Source organism: Morone saxatilis, unplaced genomic scaffold, assembly GCF_004916995.1.
Source record: "Morone saxatilis isolate NCDOM2014 unplaced genomic scaffold, NCSU_SB_2.0 Contig20, whole genome shotgun sequence".
NCBI classification, from domain to species: Eukaryota; Metazoa; Chordata; class Actinopteri; family Moronidae; genus Morone; species Morone saxatilis.
Window position 1 is genome coordinate 7,774,310 of NW_023339763.1, and position 14,971 is coordinate 7,789,280.

A 14,971-nucleotide genomic window follows, 5' to 3' on the forward strand; every position below is an offset into this window, starting at 1 on the left:
CACACAGCGTCTTTCAACCGTGTCTCTTTGCACACACTCCAAGAATACAGCATCAACCGCACACCGGTCTGCATGTCCTCCTCTGTTCTGTTCATAGCGGCTCCGCTGCTTGCTTAGAAAGCAAGAAGTCACCACTTAAGTTTGCGTTTCTCTCTCTCTCTCTCTCTCCCTCACTTGCGCCTTCCCTCGGGAGCCTGTGGCTTTGCGATGGTTGGAATTCCCATAAATGTCCGATCTGTACCGCGCACAGCCAAAACCGCCATAAATCACCCTGCATGATTTGTTGTCTGTCTGCATGGCACTGGGAAAGGTAGGCAGGGAGGGAAGAGCTGGACGGAAAACTCAAGAAACCGGGAAAGGTTGACGAGGCATAAAACCTGCGGTGGGAGAGATTACCCACTGAGCCAAGCGTCTGCACAGGAGACTGACGTACCTACAGCGCGTCTAGAACGTTCACGTGCAAGAAGTTTAGCTGACGGTCTCGAGCAGGAAAAACTTTCGACGAAAACAAAAACACCTGATTTGACAGAAAATCTACATTTCACATCCTGGAATATGTCCAGTGTGTAACATTTAGGAGGATCTATTGGCAGAAACCGAATATAATATTTATAGGTATGTTTACAGTCACCTGAAAATAAGAAGTGGGTTTTCGTTACCTTAGAAGGAGCTTTTTTGAATGAACTTTTTATCTATAGACACCGCCGTTCGCCTTCCGTTTTTACAGAAGCCCAGAACTAGTACTAGTAAGTACTGTTGCTGTTTGTAGATTCTTACTTTTTCTTTCTCTTGCACATAGTGTTTTTTATTTATTAGGTTTTTTCCACTCTTTACTGGTTTGGGTTATTACTGTTTTTTTTCTCTATCCGCTTTGCTGCTGCAGCATCGGAATTTCCCCCATTGTGGGACAAATAAAGGAATATCTTATCTTATCTTATCTTAGAATGGACACACCAAAAACCTGCTCTAGACATTCACGTCTTTCACCATAGTTTCTCCCTCTTGGTTGAAAAGGAAGTGTAGAACAAGTGAGTTGCAATCACCAACTATAGTGCTAGATGCCACTAAATCCCCAACCTCGAGGCTTATAACATCCTCAAATATGGTTTACACAGGACAAAGAGTAAAAAAAAAAGTGCATTTTGTGTGACACGTCCCCGTCGTCTTTCGTCACAATAAATACAAGTTTGCACTTTTGCTGAATAATCCGCCGTTAAAGACAAAAACCCGACATGACGAGAGAGTATATACTAGCACTTATCTGCAGTTCCATTTGGAGTACAGTACCACATTCGATTCCTCCAGCTGATTTCTACTTTGTACTAAAAAAAAAAAGCAACAAAAGCAACATCCTGGAAATCTGGGAAAAGTCCCTTAGACGTTACTTTGAGAAGCAAACTCGTGTACTGCCTTGTTCCTTCCTCCCTTTACCACAGGGTCATCTCTAATCTGGCAAAATCCAATCCAATTAAAGGTAAACGCGTAGCGCAGGAGGAAGAGGAGGTCTGCAGCTACACCCATGCTCAAACACAAGCTAACAGCTTCAAGAGCTTTTAACTCGTCTAATTTTTATAAAGTTCTCGAGGTTCTTGGAGGATTTTGGCCATTTGCCATAGAGCCTGAGAGATTTTGCGAACTTGCATCTTGTCGCTGTATTCTTCTCACGCTGAGGCAAAATGGGGAGTCAGTTTTGATTTATTGAGCAATGGCTTGTGGTTGTTTGAGGGTGTGATTTATCAGCGGGCAAAGGTTTAATGATTCCGTCTGTCTATGTGATGGTTGGCTATCTAATGCCTGGTGAGAGCTACATTACCAGCGTTGATTCTTAATATCTACAGTCCGTACAATGAATCATCATCGACAGGTTGAGGCGGCAGTAAACCACAGCGTGGCTTTATTGGACTGTTTTTCAAACTGTGACTAAAAATAAAGAGACATAAAAACAGTGGCTTCGTGTTCAGGTCAGTAAAGGTCAGACGCTTTAGTTGCGTGTACTTCAGGTGTAGCACAATCGTGTGTTTTTACAATTACAGGCACTGATTTGGAAGGGGAAAAAAGCATATTACCTGTGACAAATAGCCTTAAAACATTATGAAGAACTGCATGGAAACATACACTTCACCTTGCTTGCCTTTGACCTCAGCTATATTACTACTGTTTCCAGACGCAGAGAGTGTTCAGCATTCCTGAAAAGGACAACAGAAACGAGGACTGCTCCATTGTATTCGAGAGGATGAGGCTAAATTTAGTTACTTTATCATAGTGCCTTCTTTCATGTGCTTGATCAAATCACAGATCCACTTCACTGCGACCACTGTGTGATATTTGTGGACTAAACGCGGCTGTTACGGTCTGTTCAAGTGTGCACAAAAGCCCTCTATGAAGGCGTGAAAGACGCTTTCTACCTACCCATGCACCCACAAACAAACAGAGGATCAGAGCCATAAAAAGGGACCTTTTCAAAAGTGTCATGCAAAGCTGAAGGCTCGCTGTTTTAAAAAAAAAAAAAAATGTGTGTGCTCTGAGAGCGCTCTGAAAAAGTGCTTGCACCTCAAAACTATTACCAGCAGCTGAACATGGAAGGGAGTACGGCAGCGAGCTATTTTTGGGCAGAAAGTGTAACTAAAGCAATGACAAGCCAGCTGTGTTTCCACAGCTTCATGTAGGGAGGAGGCAGAGGAGGAGGCAGAGGAGGAGGCGGAGGCGGAGGAGGAGGAGGGATAAGAAAGCAGCAGTGATTAAATTTAACTGGCCTCATTCAAGCTAAAGTTTACACAAACTATCTCCTGGGCTTAGCCGTAAGCCCCGTGATGGGAAGCTGTGATGTTGTGTTTTGTTTAGTAATGCTGTACTCGCAGACCCAGAATGCAGTGCAGTTAAAGAGGGTTTTTTTACTTAAGTTAACCAGGACCAAAACCCACCAGTTCTTGGCTTGAACGCCTTTTTATTGAACTTGTATCGACTTGAAGATGATAAAACTACCCTGAAAGTCTCAGACATTTTTTATAGGGACCCCTGACCCCCCTCCTCAAGGAGCCAGTATGGTCCCTGCACCTCAATTTGGGTACCACAGAGCCCCTGATACATTTTGTCCTGTGTGCTTTTACTTGACTCTTGGCACTGGCGAGGCATAAAGTTAAGAGCTACTGATGTGAGAAGGACTTCCAGCTGGTTAACTAGCTGTATTATTGTTACACACTGCAAGTTAAACCATGTATCGTGTGTGCTCATTAGCATGTGACTTTATGGAAAAGTCCTAATTAGATAATTTGCCCAAAAGCAACTCAGTGTGAACTCATTTCAGTCCAACTCCAGTGACAGCGGAGTTTTCCTACAGCGAGGTGAAGCAACAGTTTGATTGGAGCTAACATTAGCAAGGCCATGCTAATTAGAGAAACAATAGTTTTGTTTACCTCTGCTGTCCGCAGTGAGGGCGGTTTCTTCAAAGCCAGTTTGAAAGAAGTTTCCATGGCTCCGGTCATTTTCATAACTTCGGCTCAATATCCACACCAGGAATTTGACTTCCTCTCCACGTAACCCCTCACTTTAGCGTCTCCTTGTTGCCCTGTAGCTGAGCAAACTCACATCCCAGTGGATCTTGTCCCCGCCGAGCCGAGCATGGATGGAGTTGACTCCAAAAACGGACCGTACCGGGGAGCTCCTTCTCCTCCGGGAGGGACGCGAAACTTTTAACTACTGCGCGTCCGAGAAGGAGTAGACCCCACTAAAAGTGTGACAGAAAGTTAAATACGGGAGACATGTCGTCTTCGGCTCTGTACATCTTTGGTAAAGGGAAATATCCACTTCGGTAGCTGGCGTCCGTCAGATCCAGGAGTTCAGATTAGATCCCTCCTCTTCCAGATCACAGTGCGGAGAGTTGACGACATCTGTCTGCCCGGAGATGCTGTGTTCAAACGCTGTCGGAAATAAGGCAGTTTATGGCATGAAACGAGAGGTTTAGCTCAATTACAGCTTTGATCGGCCACAAAAAAAAACAAATCGACCCGACCCGAGTCCGAAAAACATTCTGTGAGAGCCTGAACCGAGCCCGAATCACAGTGTCAATTCTGATTGAAATGAATTTATAGTTTAAATACATTGTGCATATTTTATAGTGCAAATTATTATCAAAACGAATAAATGACCAATTTGCTGATTAATTACGGTTGCATGCCCGACCTACGGTATATGTAGACTTATATGGCGATTATAGATTTTTTATACATCAGCCTGTAATTTAAGGTAACAAACAACGTAGACTTTGTGTAGGTGGCGTTTTTTTTTTCTGAGCAGCACTTGAGACTAATTTCCATTTTTGGTCTTCATTATTCATTACAAACTAAATTCTGCTGCTGCACTGGAATTTCCCCCAGCAAAGATGCAAAAGTGCATGGAAAATTAATTTTCTGTTACCTGGTACAATAAAAAAACACACTTGGATAACACGACATAACACTTTAACTTTTGCTGAAGAGTGGCCACAAGTGGAAATTACTGGATTGCTAAAAAGTACAGGAACAGCAGCACTAGAAGCCTAGAGAGTCATAAAGTTAGTGAACTTACTGTGTAATGTACAAAGCAATATCAAAAGTTAATATTAATATCAGCCGCCATAAGATACTGGTCATACCAGATCAAGTTAGCTGTATAACTAAATTGTGCATTTTTTTGCTTTCATGTTCAATTTATCATTTCTAAGACAAATATATGATATTTAAAAAATAAAAAAGAGTTATATAGTCCAGCTTTAATGGCATAAAAAGCTGCGTTTTGAAGCTCGAGTGTACGAGCTTTGGAAGGAGTCATTAAATGCAGCACAGATCCTCCCTCTGACTCCTGACACTTCTGCAGTCAGATTGCTCCCACGGACAACTGCTGCTCCAAATGCGGAGTAATCAGATTACTGCAGTGCATTCAAAAGCAACAGCTCACTCAACACACACACATTTGGTGGAAAATCTAACTTTTACACACTTTTCATTTCACAGTTAAAAAGCATAAGCTGTAAAAGCATAGTTTTATCTTATTCTTTATCTTTTTTGGGGTTTCTCCAAACGCCTCCTGATAAAGCTATTGTCGTGGAGAAAGTGGGATCACAGCGGTGTTCCCACTGACAGGAGACACATTCACGTTTGCTTTCAGCCGGGGACACTCCTTCCTTTTATTGCATAACTGCGGTGTGTGTGCTCGTTTCGTTTTACCTCCGGTGCCGCGATGACGGTGGGGTGGAGTCACAGCCTAGTTTCAGGGTGGTAAAATTTAAAAGTGGGCAAAAAAAAATGTGTGATCCAGATGTTGAGCACAAGACGTCAAACCATCACCAATCTAAACAAAAGTGCTATTCCTGTGTAGAGTTTGCGCTGGTTTATAGATACTTTCCAGACTTTTATAGCGATGGATGAAGTGGAAGAGATTCTGCAAATTAAAATGTGTACATTTTGGAGAGAAAGAACACAGAAAGTAAGACTTCTCATCTGGGATTACCCGTAAACTTAAAACCAGTTCACGGGCGACGAGAATACAATCTTGGGATTGTTTAGTCAGTGTTTGTGGGAAGAGAACAAACCACAGCTGCTAATCTGAGATGCTTGTAAAGTTGCTTTAATGCAATGTCTTCTAAACGGGGGGCAAACCATAATATGTGGTCTTATCTACTGTACAGCCTCTCTGGGTAATATCGCTGTGCGTACATGCTGTCAGTACACAACTACCAACACTTTTTCTCTCCTCATCAATTCCCCGATCCTGGCTGAATTGCAGCTCTCGGATGTCTGGTTTTCAGTTTTGGGAAAACGATTTCATATTCACACATCCAAATCTTAACTTTTCCAGGATTTTTTATTATTTCCCTTTGATTCAGAGACAGAAAACATTGCCAGAGACACATCAGTTCTTAACATCTGCATTTTTATTGCACAACATTCCCATAAAATTGGGAAAAAATAATTTGAGGAGACAATTCTGTACAAATACATGGAAATAAACTGAGTATGTACAGTTTACATGAACCGTTACACATACCATGGGCAACTAAATAATTTATTTATATACAAAGAGGGAAAAGCAGATATAAATTCATACCTTTTAAACATAATGGCTGGGTTGTACAAAATGTAAGCTGATACAGCGGAGCATCTTCAATACAGTAACAAGCATGTATATATCAATTTTACCAGCAAAACGAGCTCTCCAGAAGCCTGTGATGCATTCACGCTCTCCATTAAGACTTGGGTCATATACAGGGTGCGATTTGAGTCGATAGAAAAATACACTCTTCTCAGGGTTCCTTCTTTTTCTAGCAAGAATAATAATAATAATAATAATAATAATAATAATAATAATGTTCTCCGCGTACAGTTCAACATACTGTGATGTAAAGCCCATCAGCAAGCTCTGTTACAAACGCTGTTTGAGAAGCCTGAGACACATTCCAAACTTTAAGAAATTTGGAAAGATTACTTTCCAGAAACAACTCATGGGAGTTTTTAGCTGGCTGCCGGCTAAATTAAACTTTGTCCCCGCTACCTGCAATTCCCTTGCCATCAAGGTAAATGTGCTAGTCTAAAAGTATAGTGCAATTGTAGAATACTGCACATGTACATCTGAAACTCTCTTGCTTTTGACTTATTATAAATAATGCAGTCACTCATCTGGGAATTTCTTACTCACCCCATTTTATCTGCGACCAAAACAAAGAAAATACTGATTAATTTCCAAGGCTGTCAACTGATAACAAAAAGTAAAAATGAGAACAAAGAAATACTGTCCCATTGGCCCCACTGCAGGTTACACTTTATGCCCAGGAGAGAATCCACAAACAGAACCTGTGAAAGCAACTCAATCTCCCTTTTTACGCTCAGCAAATCGCACCCTGGTTATATCGTATTATCTGTCATTGTTAAAGGAAATCAAAAAGAAAACAAAAGAAAAAACTGTGCTACTATAGTTTTGTATTCTGTGTGTTATAAGTGTCGTATAAACATGTTGAAAATAGTGTTAGCTGATACATATTTGAATCCACTATAAGGCCTACTGTGTTACTCTACTCCTCTCTCTGCAGCAAACATCGAAACCGTAAACATCGTATAAAGGTGGGGGAAGCTATAAAAGTGTGAAAATATTTCAGCATTTTGGTTTTAAAATATATGTAGATGATGTACGTTTAAGCCTTCCCGCGGTAGAAAGGGACACTTTCTCCTCTCTCAATCACATTCTGAAGTAAAACTAGTTTTTTTTCTTCCGTGTAACGATCATCCTAAGGAATTTAACAGCCTTCCCTTTTTCAAAGAACACAGCATAGAGTCTGCACACAGTTGACACTGACATTCCTCTGATTAAGATAGCTTACAAAGTATACCTCAGGGTTTTCTATGGGGCCAACTGTAAATGTGTATGTCACATACTGCCCATATGAAGATCTGAGGTAGTGCTGTACCTATGATAAGAATGTCAAAGCCACTTTTAGCCATTTCAAAACCTGTCTGTAGAACCAAAAACCACAAAGAGTGTCGATTACCCCCGTGTGGCCAGAAAAGAGGCTTTTGAGTCCGGTGTGCATTGCAATTTGACGAAAAAAAATTAAAGTTGTCATTGAGATATTTCAGGGGAATTTGGCTTGTAAACAAATACATAAAGATAAACGCATAATAGTCATGAGATTGATAATCGTCTCAATGATATTTACCTTGAAGTAATGTTTAAAAATGTCCATCTGTTTTGTTTGAACTTGTAGTCCGTCACTTTGTACGACCGGGTTGAAGATTGTACAGGAAAAAAAGCTGTAGAAGAAACAAAATCCATTGTTGTTATACTGTAAATATCTTCAAAAGTTTCATTCTTGACTGGAAAAATGTCTTTGGCTTTTGTGTCCAAAAATAAAAAGAGTCCTGTTTTAAAAGAAACATTCAAACAACAGGAGAAGGTCATTTCAGGGATGCTTCAGGTCATCCGCACAGCCTCACTCCATCTGTGGGACTGTGGTCTCTAGTTCCCCCCTGTGGTGCAACATCAGCATTGCAACAAATTCAGCAGCAGTGGTAAATGAGGACAGGCGCTGGATGTGGTCCGTGAAGACGTGCACTGCTCAGGCTCAGAGCGAAGATCCCACCAAGCCCAGGCACGTGGGTCGGGAAACCATGTTGGGGAGGTCAGCTGCGGGGCATGGACGGCCGTTTTTTGGGGCCAGAGTGGCACCACCCAGGTCTGACAGGTTTCCTCAGACAGACCACTTGCCAGGAACCTCAGTGCCATTACAGTCTCATAGCAGGATCTGGGCCACATAGGGGGAGTGAGTGCTGGCCACTGCGGCCAACAGAGGAAGGTCGCTGGACTCAATTCTGCAAAGATACCACAGCAGAGATCAGAATATGATACGATTTAAACTTAGCTTCTATTTGTCTATAGACTGTATCTATAATGCCTCCACTTCTTTTTCATTAAAATGTGCCCTGTGGTGTTTTCTTGTCATCAAACAAAAGTTATGCTTACATTAAATGTTACTCAACAAAACACACTGTTTCCTTCCTCATAAACTATTTGCAAAGTTGATGTTTAATGTGAAGCCTGCATTACTGCCACTTGTTGATCAGTGGAACACCACACAACATACAGCTTTACAGTAGCTGTGATTTGATAATAAAAGTTAACTGCTTACCCTAAGACCATGCCCAGTTCTTTCACATGAACCCTTGTCTGGCCCTTCAAATACTCAGCAAGCATCTTGCTCTTAAAGTAGATTTCCTGCAGGCGGTCTTCAAGGTGCATTATGCACTAAGGAGGAGAGGACAGACAGAAACATGATTGGTAAAGCACAAGAATCACAGTGGTGATTACTGTATACAACCATTATCAGTGAAAACAGCATTTTCATTTTAACTACAGAGATCTATGAAACCTATTCCAATTGAACAACTTAACAGTGGATAGACGGAGAGGTGTAACATACAAAGTTGGGTGAGACGTTGAGTTTGTAGAGCTGGTGAGTCGACTGCAATAAGCTGGAAACCAGGCTGGACACCAGGACTTCCTTCCCCAGCTTGTTAACATCTGTGGCTCGTCTCTGGCTGCTGGCCACCTGCACCGTCCACTTGTCTGTGTCTGCTATAATGCAGACGGCCTCCGCTATGGGCTCATCCAATACTGGATGCTACGGAGGACAAGAACAGTCATTTAAAGAGGGAATTCCTCACATGTTAAAGCATGCTTCAAACTCCTAAACAAAGGCTAAATGACAGAAGCTAATAAGGATCTTAAAATTTGGGTTGGGCAATAATTAAGTTATCGCTCATCTACTTCCAGTGGTATTGTCTCATAATGATATGACCATAGTCTTTTATCTGTTCTACAAAAATCTGTTCTTTAAATACATTATTTTGAGAAAATAGCCATTGAAAACCAAATCCAATAGACTGGGTTAATAAGGGTTTTTATTTAACATGTGATGGAAGTGTATATAAAAACATTACACTAAACCAAAACTAAATAGAACACAATCTGATTTCAGCCGATAATCTCTAATCACTGCGGATGAGAAGTTAAAACGCTCTGCTTCACTTGCAACGGGAAAGTGTGAACTTAAATAACAAACACAAAATCTATGTGGCTCTAAAAAGGGAATATAATCACAAGCGATACTTAAAATTCTGTATTTTGCATTGGAAATAAAAAAGCTATATAGCTGTGTGTAGCTCCATAAAGAATTGGCTCATCAATGTCAGTCCTTTACCTGAACAGCATGGGTTAATTCAGCCATGAGGCTCTGCCGTAGCTTCTCTTCGCTGGGCAACCCATGCAGTACAAAGTCTGGCACGTAGGTGGGGCAGTAGCCTCCAAACAGAGACCGGCCAAAATTGGCGATGCTTGGCTTTGAGTAGTTCTCCACCAACTTTGACCTTTAAATCAAACACATGACATGAGATATTAGTTTTTTTTTGTTATTCTATTATTAAAACTATAATTATTGATTACAACTAAAGCACTTCAGCACTAGTGCAGCTCAGTGTAAGTGAATAGGAAGCGTGTCTGTGAATAAATGGGTATTCCACTCACCCAGGGAAGGGCAACAGCACTTCCTCCTGCCAGTCCTCTGTCTCCTCACTCTCACTGTCCCCTAGCGCGCTGTCTGAGCTCTCGTTGCGTGGTATCTCCCAGTCATTGACGGGCACCGCTTTACGCTTTTGGTCCTCTTTGCTATTGCTGCTTCCATCCTGGGGGACGGGGACTGACAACAGAAGACCCTTGTCCTGCTCAGCAGAACAGCTCCTGCAGCAGCAGGTGTCGGAGGAATCTGAAGACCCACACCTGCACCTCTTCTGGACTTCCAACAAAGTGTCTCCCTTTCTGCTGGACCCTACCTCTCCACTATCTGAACCTAAACAGACACCCAAACTCTGACCCCTGACTTCACCCTGAAAACTGAGACCCCCAACGCCACCAGGCCGAGGGACCCCCGAAGGATCCAGCAAGTCTTTGTGCATACTGCCCTTCTTTCGTTTGGCCACATCGTCTATAGTCCTAGTCTCCACAGGGTTCTCCAGGCTGAAATACTCATCAAAATAGTCCACACAGTTTGGGCTCCACTGGGGAATATTACTGGAAACCCTCTGCAGGGATGGAGCCGCCTTGGTCTGCTTGGTTTGGTCCTCTGATGCGCTGGTGTTGCTGGTCTTTGAATCTGCTCCACTATGCAGCCGTTGCAGCAGCTGTTGGTGAAGCGGATGTTTGTCCTTCTTGTGCTTTTTGAAATCCTCCTCTACCTTCCTTCTGCGACTCTCTGTGTCCGATTCTGGAGACATGGAGTCTCCAATGAGGAAAGTGACTTTTGTTGCCGGCTCCTCCTCTTCTGTTAGAGTCAGAGCCATGGGCCCAGTCACTATGTTTCCCGGTACCATCGGTACTGGCACTGCAGCAGCTATGTTCTTATCTGGGGGCTTCTTCTCTAGAGGGGTCCCCAAAGGTCGAGGAGCCAGCACTCTGGTGGGCTGGTTCCCCGTACCTTCATCCATCCCAGCCTCTGCCCCAGAGTTCTTACCCTCTGTGGTGACAGGAGTTGGGGATGGACTTGATGCGAGCGTTGTGGGTGTGAATGGGACAATACGTTTCAGGTCACCCTTGGTCTCTGTATCCAGCACACAGACCTGCTCCCTGGGGGAGGCAGAGCTGACACGCAGCACCGTCTCCAGTCGGGCCTCTGTAGCCAGTGGGCTGCTAGACTCCCTGCGCAGCTCCCTGGGTTCAACTGTTTCTGCAGTCCTGATAACAGGGTTGTTACCCTGACTGTGTCCCGTCTGAAGCACACTGCTCCTGGACCCTTGACTCTCACTGCTGTCCTCCTCGTCCTCCTCGTCCTCCTCATCTTCCTCCTTGGGTGTGGGTCCAGCGCCGTGCTCCACCTCTGTGTCTGTGTATGTGCTGCTCTGGAGGCTGTTGTCTGACCTGTAGCTGCTGTCCTCTGCCTCAGTCTGCTGGCCGTGGGCCCCTTGGGACAAGTAGTCCCCACTGGGTTTATGGACGGTAACCAGAACATAGTCAGACTCCTCCACCTCTCCTTTCCTTAATGAGGTGGTGATGAGGGAGCCAGGCATCACAATGGCCTCATCCTCAGCGCTGTCCAGCATGTGGGTCTCCAGCAGCTCGGAGCAGCGGATGAAGTAGGTGAGGACATAGAGGAGTCTCTGGACCAGCTCCTGTCTGCGGCCCACCACCACTGTCCTTGACAGCCGCACCGGTGACCCAATTGACCCGTAAAGGTCGCCTACACACAGTGTTGAAGAAAAGAAAAAAAAAACAACCCCAAAACATTAGCATCACTGAACATTTGTAAGATCTGGAAATAAAACTGTTTATATTCATATTTTTGTGATTTGCCAAGTTTAATATTTTTCTTATTGCAGTTGGGTGAGAATTAATAGATATAAACATGTGATTACTTAAACAATTTTTTTTTTTTAAACTAAAACAAGTATAAACATTTTTGGCATTTTGCTTTATCTGGATAACGACAGAGAGTGACGGGAAAGGTGCAGATAAAAGAGGTGATGACAAGCAGCACATCTGTAACGTTTTCTGATAATACCATTGTCTTGTTAATCTCTGATTTATCTCAATTTCTTCCATATTTTTTCAAACAACAAATCAATGCTTTGGTATGCAGTTCTCAGCTATGAACACTGGGTGTCCCCATGAACTCATTTTCTATGTCCTCCATGTCACTTGAGGTGAAAGTGTACAACTGAACATGCTCGTTAAGATCTGTCTGTGTATTTATAGGATATTGTTACTTGTAAGCGCCCATAAATCAGCTACTCACACAGGAAACTGTTTTCACAGAATTGCACCTTCCGCTGACGCAACATGGTCCACTGGAAGAAGTAATGTTTCCATTTCTCATCAACCAAGGATATACATAGACATGGACAGTTTAAAAGTATAGACAAGTGTCCAATTGATGTCAAATGTTCACACTGTTATTGCTGCTGCAGTATTACTACACCATAATTTGAGGACTGCATTTTTATCACACCTGCAATCTCTACATCCATGTGAAATGCTGCTACAGAGATTATTTAAACCTAACTATCTAGTCTTAACTTGTTTCCTGTAATGATTAACAATGGCATGTTAGGATGTGTTCAAGCTTCAGCCGAGATGAAGACCAAACACAGGTAATTTATTTGACTCCCCAGGCACACAGGTGCTTCCACAGGAAACAAAGTTGCTCACTGTGTGTGTGTGTGCGCATGTTTGAACTCCTCACCTAGCTGTGCCCAGAGCGGGTTGTAGGGGTGCGTCTTTGCCAGCATGTCGACGCTCTTGGAGGAGTGTTTCTCGAGGAAGATCTTGATTGGAGGCTGCCCATTAGGCATGACGGTGGGTACCCAGGCTAGATGATTGGTCAGGATGGCTGTCAGTAATGCAGGGAGGAATCTGGAATATTAGACGTGGGTTGGTCAGCAGAGAGTTGCGGGGGAAATCAAACGTGTATTTCCTAGCTGGCTGCACTCCGACAGATATCACTTTGTTTCTATCCTGACCTTGTTCGGTTAGGTCAAAGGTTCTCTCACTACACAGAAAACTTCATGTTTTCTTTCGGAACTGGACACCACATTCACACATTAACCATTGTTTGCAACACACACAGATGTATGCAGACACACACACTATTAGCATGATTCACTTCTCAATTCTGACCACAAGTGTCTACTTCCCTTCCTGTCTTATGACTCAACACTGTCATGGTACTCAAGTTCAATCACGTGCTAAAACACGGACATGACTGCGGCAGTAATTGTAACCACCAGTCATGGGAATACTGACGGGATGCCTCAGAAAAGACATGATGTGATACAGTTCAATGGTTGCCATGGAGACACAATGCTTCAGCTGCGAGTCAACAGCACATAGAAGTAGTTGTGTGGTAGTCATCCTAACCAGTGCTGGTGGAAATAATGACTTTAACTGAGAAGCAATGCTAATAAAGAAACTCCAATGGTTGCCTAGGCGACGCAGTTTCTATTCACGGTCAACATTTAGAGAGCATGCAGGGATTTGAAGAAAAGAAAAAAAAACTGAACTGCTGTGTATATAAATACAGACATAAAAGTTCAAGACAACCCTTTAGGCTCTGGTAACTTAATGGGCATAAACTTAATGACTAATATGGTTAATAAATAAAATAATTGTCAAAGTAATGTGGTAATGAAAAATTGTTACTTGCAGTCCTAGTATACAGAGCATGAAAGCTTCCAACATGCAGAATATACAGGGATCAAGATAGAAAAACACATATCTTATGAAAATGTTAAGTATGTCCCTTAAGATCCACTTGATGTAATAATCCACTTTAGTGTACTGAATGCTACTTAAAATCAACTGTACTGAATACGGGTGCTATGTTCAATAAAAGCCTTGCTACCAATTCATAAATGTACAATTAGCAGTGGTTTAACGTGGCTTTGTAACAGCAACAATAAGCAATTTGAGACTGGCAGGGATCTTCTCATTCACAGCTCCCAGTGAGGCAGACAAATAAATGCAAAGAAAGTGAAACATTCACAGTGTGTGCGTGTGTGTGTGTGTGTGTGTGTGTGTGTGTGTGTGTGTTGTGTGTGTGTGTGTGTGTGTTGTGTGTGTGTGTGTGTGTGTGTTTAAGTATAAGAAAGGGAGGGACAAACTATAGAAAGTGTATGAGGGAGAAAGAATAAGTAGTGTGTGAACCTGCCTGTGTTTCTCTGTTGATAGGCTCATTCAGGATGTACAAGCAAAATAAAAAAAAAGATGTTGGAAAAACTATGTGTTTTGTTTTTCTTAATGTCTGAGTGCTGCCATGTATGCCTTTCCTTATTTATAACTGTGAGCTTGCTTGATTCCTGTCCAATATGTAGGTTTGCTGTGGCCATACAACTCCTGAAAACCACTATGCAATATGACAGATGTGTATATTCTGATGTAGTTCCCTTGTTCTTAACGTCCTGCAACATTTTAGAAATTCAGTGACTGTTGGTGGACTAGGTGTGAGTACAAGCAGACACTCAACTGGTTCTTGGAGGCCTGCTCCATCAGCAGGGAGAGCTCCCTCATGAAGTGACCGCAGAGCTGGTTCTTCTCCGACGCTCCGGACATCATAGTCAACCAGACGGGCTCAGCCACGCGGGGCATGGTGTAGAGGTCGCAGATGGTCATCCTGGAGATGAGGTACGGCGAGGGAGGGAGGGATGAAAGAGGGACAGGGCATGGAGAGAGCGAATGAAAGGGAAGGAGGGAAAAAGAGAGAAAACAGACAGAGAGAGAACAGAAACGTTATTGTCTCTCGGGGTAAACAAAAGAGATCTCAGTTCACAGAGCTTTGCTGTCTGCGCTAAGGCCATGGGAGACCCTGGTTTGTGTGCGTGTTTGTAACAGTCCGACGAACTTGCGCGCACTCACACACAACCCTCTCTCTTGCTCTGTACAGTGTGCGTGTGTGTGCTTGTGT

At 43.0% G+C, this 14,971-nt stretch overlaps 2 protein-coding genes across 7 annotated transcripts in view; both read right to left on the bottom strand.

Annotated features, from left to right (window-relative positions):
* Positions 1-3,858, bottom strand: part of rapgef6 (Rap guanine nucleotide exchange factor (GEF) 6) — a 147,267-nt gene extending 143,409 nt beyond the window's left edge. For all 3 annotated transcript variants that reach the window (XM_035666228.1, XM_035666229.1, XM_035666227.1), the window contains exon 1: positions 3,414-3,858. In XM_035666228.1, the coding sequence (XP_035522121.1) occupies positions 3,414-3,488 (75 nt within the window). In that variant the 5' untranslated portion in view covers positions 3,489-3,858. The remainder of the gene's footprint in view (positions 1-3,413) is intronic.
* Positions 3,859-5,886: 2,028 nt separating this feature from the next.
* Positions 5,887-14,971, bottom strand: part of fnip1 (folliculin interacting protein 1) — a 40,165-nt gene continuing 31,080 nt past the window's right edge. For all 4 annotated transcript variants that reach the window (XM_035666233.1, XM_035666235.1, XM_035666232.1 and 1 more), the window contains 7 exons: positions 14,534-14,680; positions 12,755-12,924; positions 10,048-11,752; positions 9,725-9,890; positions 8,945-9,145; positions 8,654-8,769; positions 5,887-8,336 (listed from right to left, as the gene is read on the bottom strand). In XM_035666233.1, coding sequence (XP_035522126.1) covers positions 8,258-8,336; positions 8,654-8,769; positions 8,945-9,145; positions 9,725-9,890; positions 10,048-11,752; positions 12,755-12,924; positions 14,534-14,680 — 2,584 coding nt within the window. In that variant the 3' untranslated portion in view covers positions 5,887-8,257. The remainder of the gene's footprint in view (positions 8,337-8,653; positions 8,770-8,944; positions 9,146-9,724; positions 9,891-10,047; positions 11,753-12,754; positions 12,925-14,533; positions 14,681-14,971) is intronic.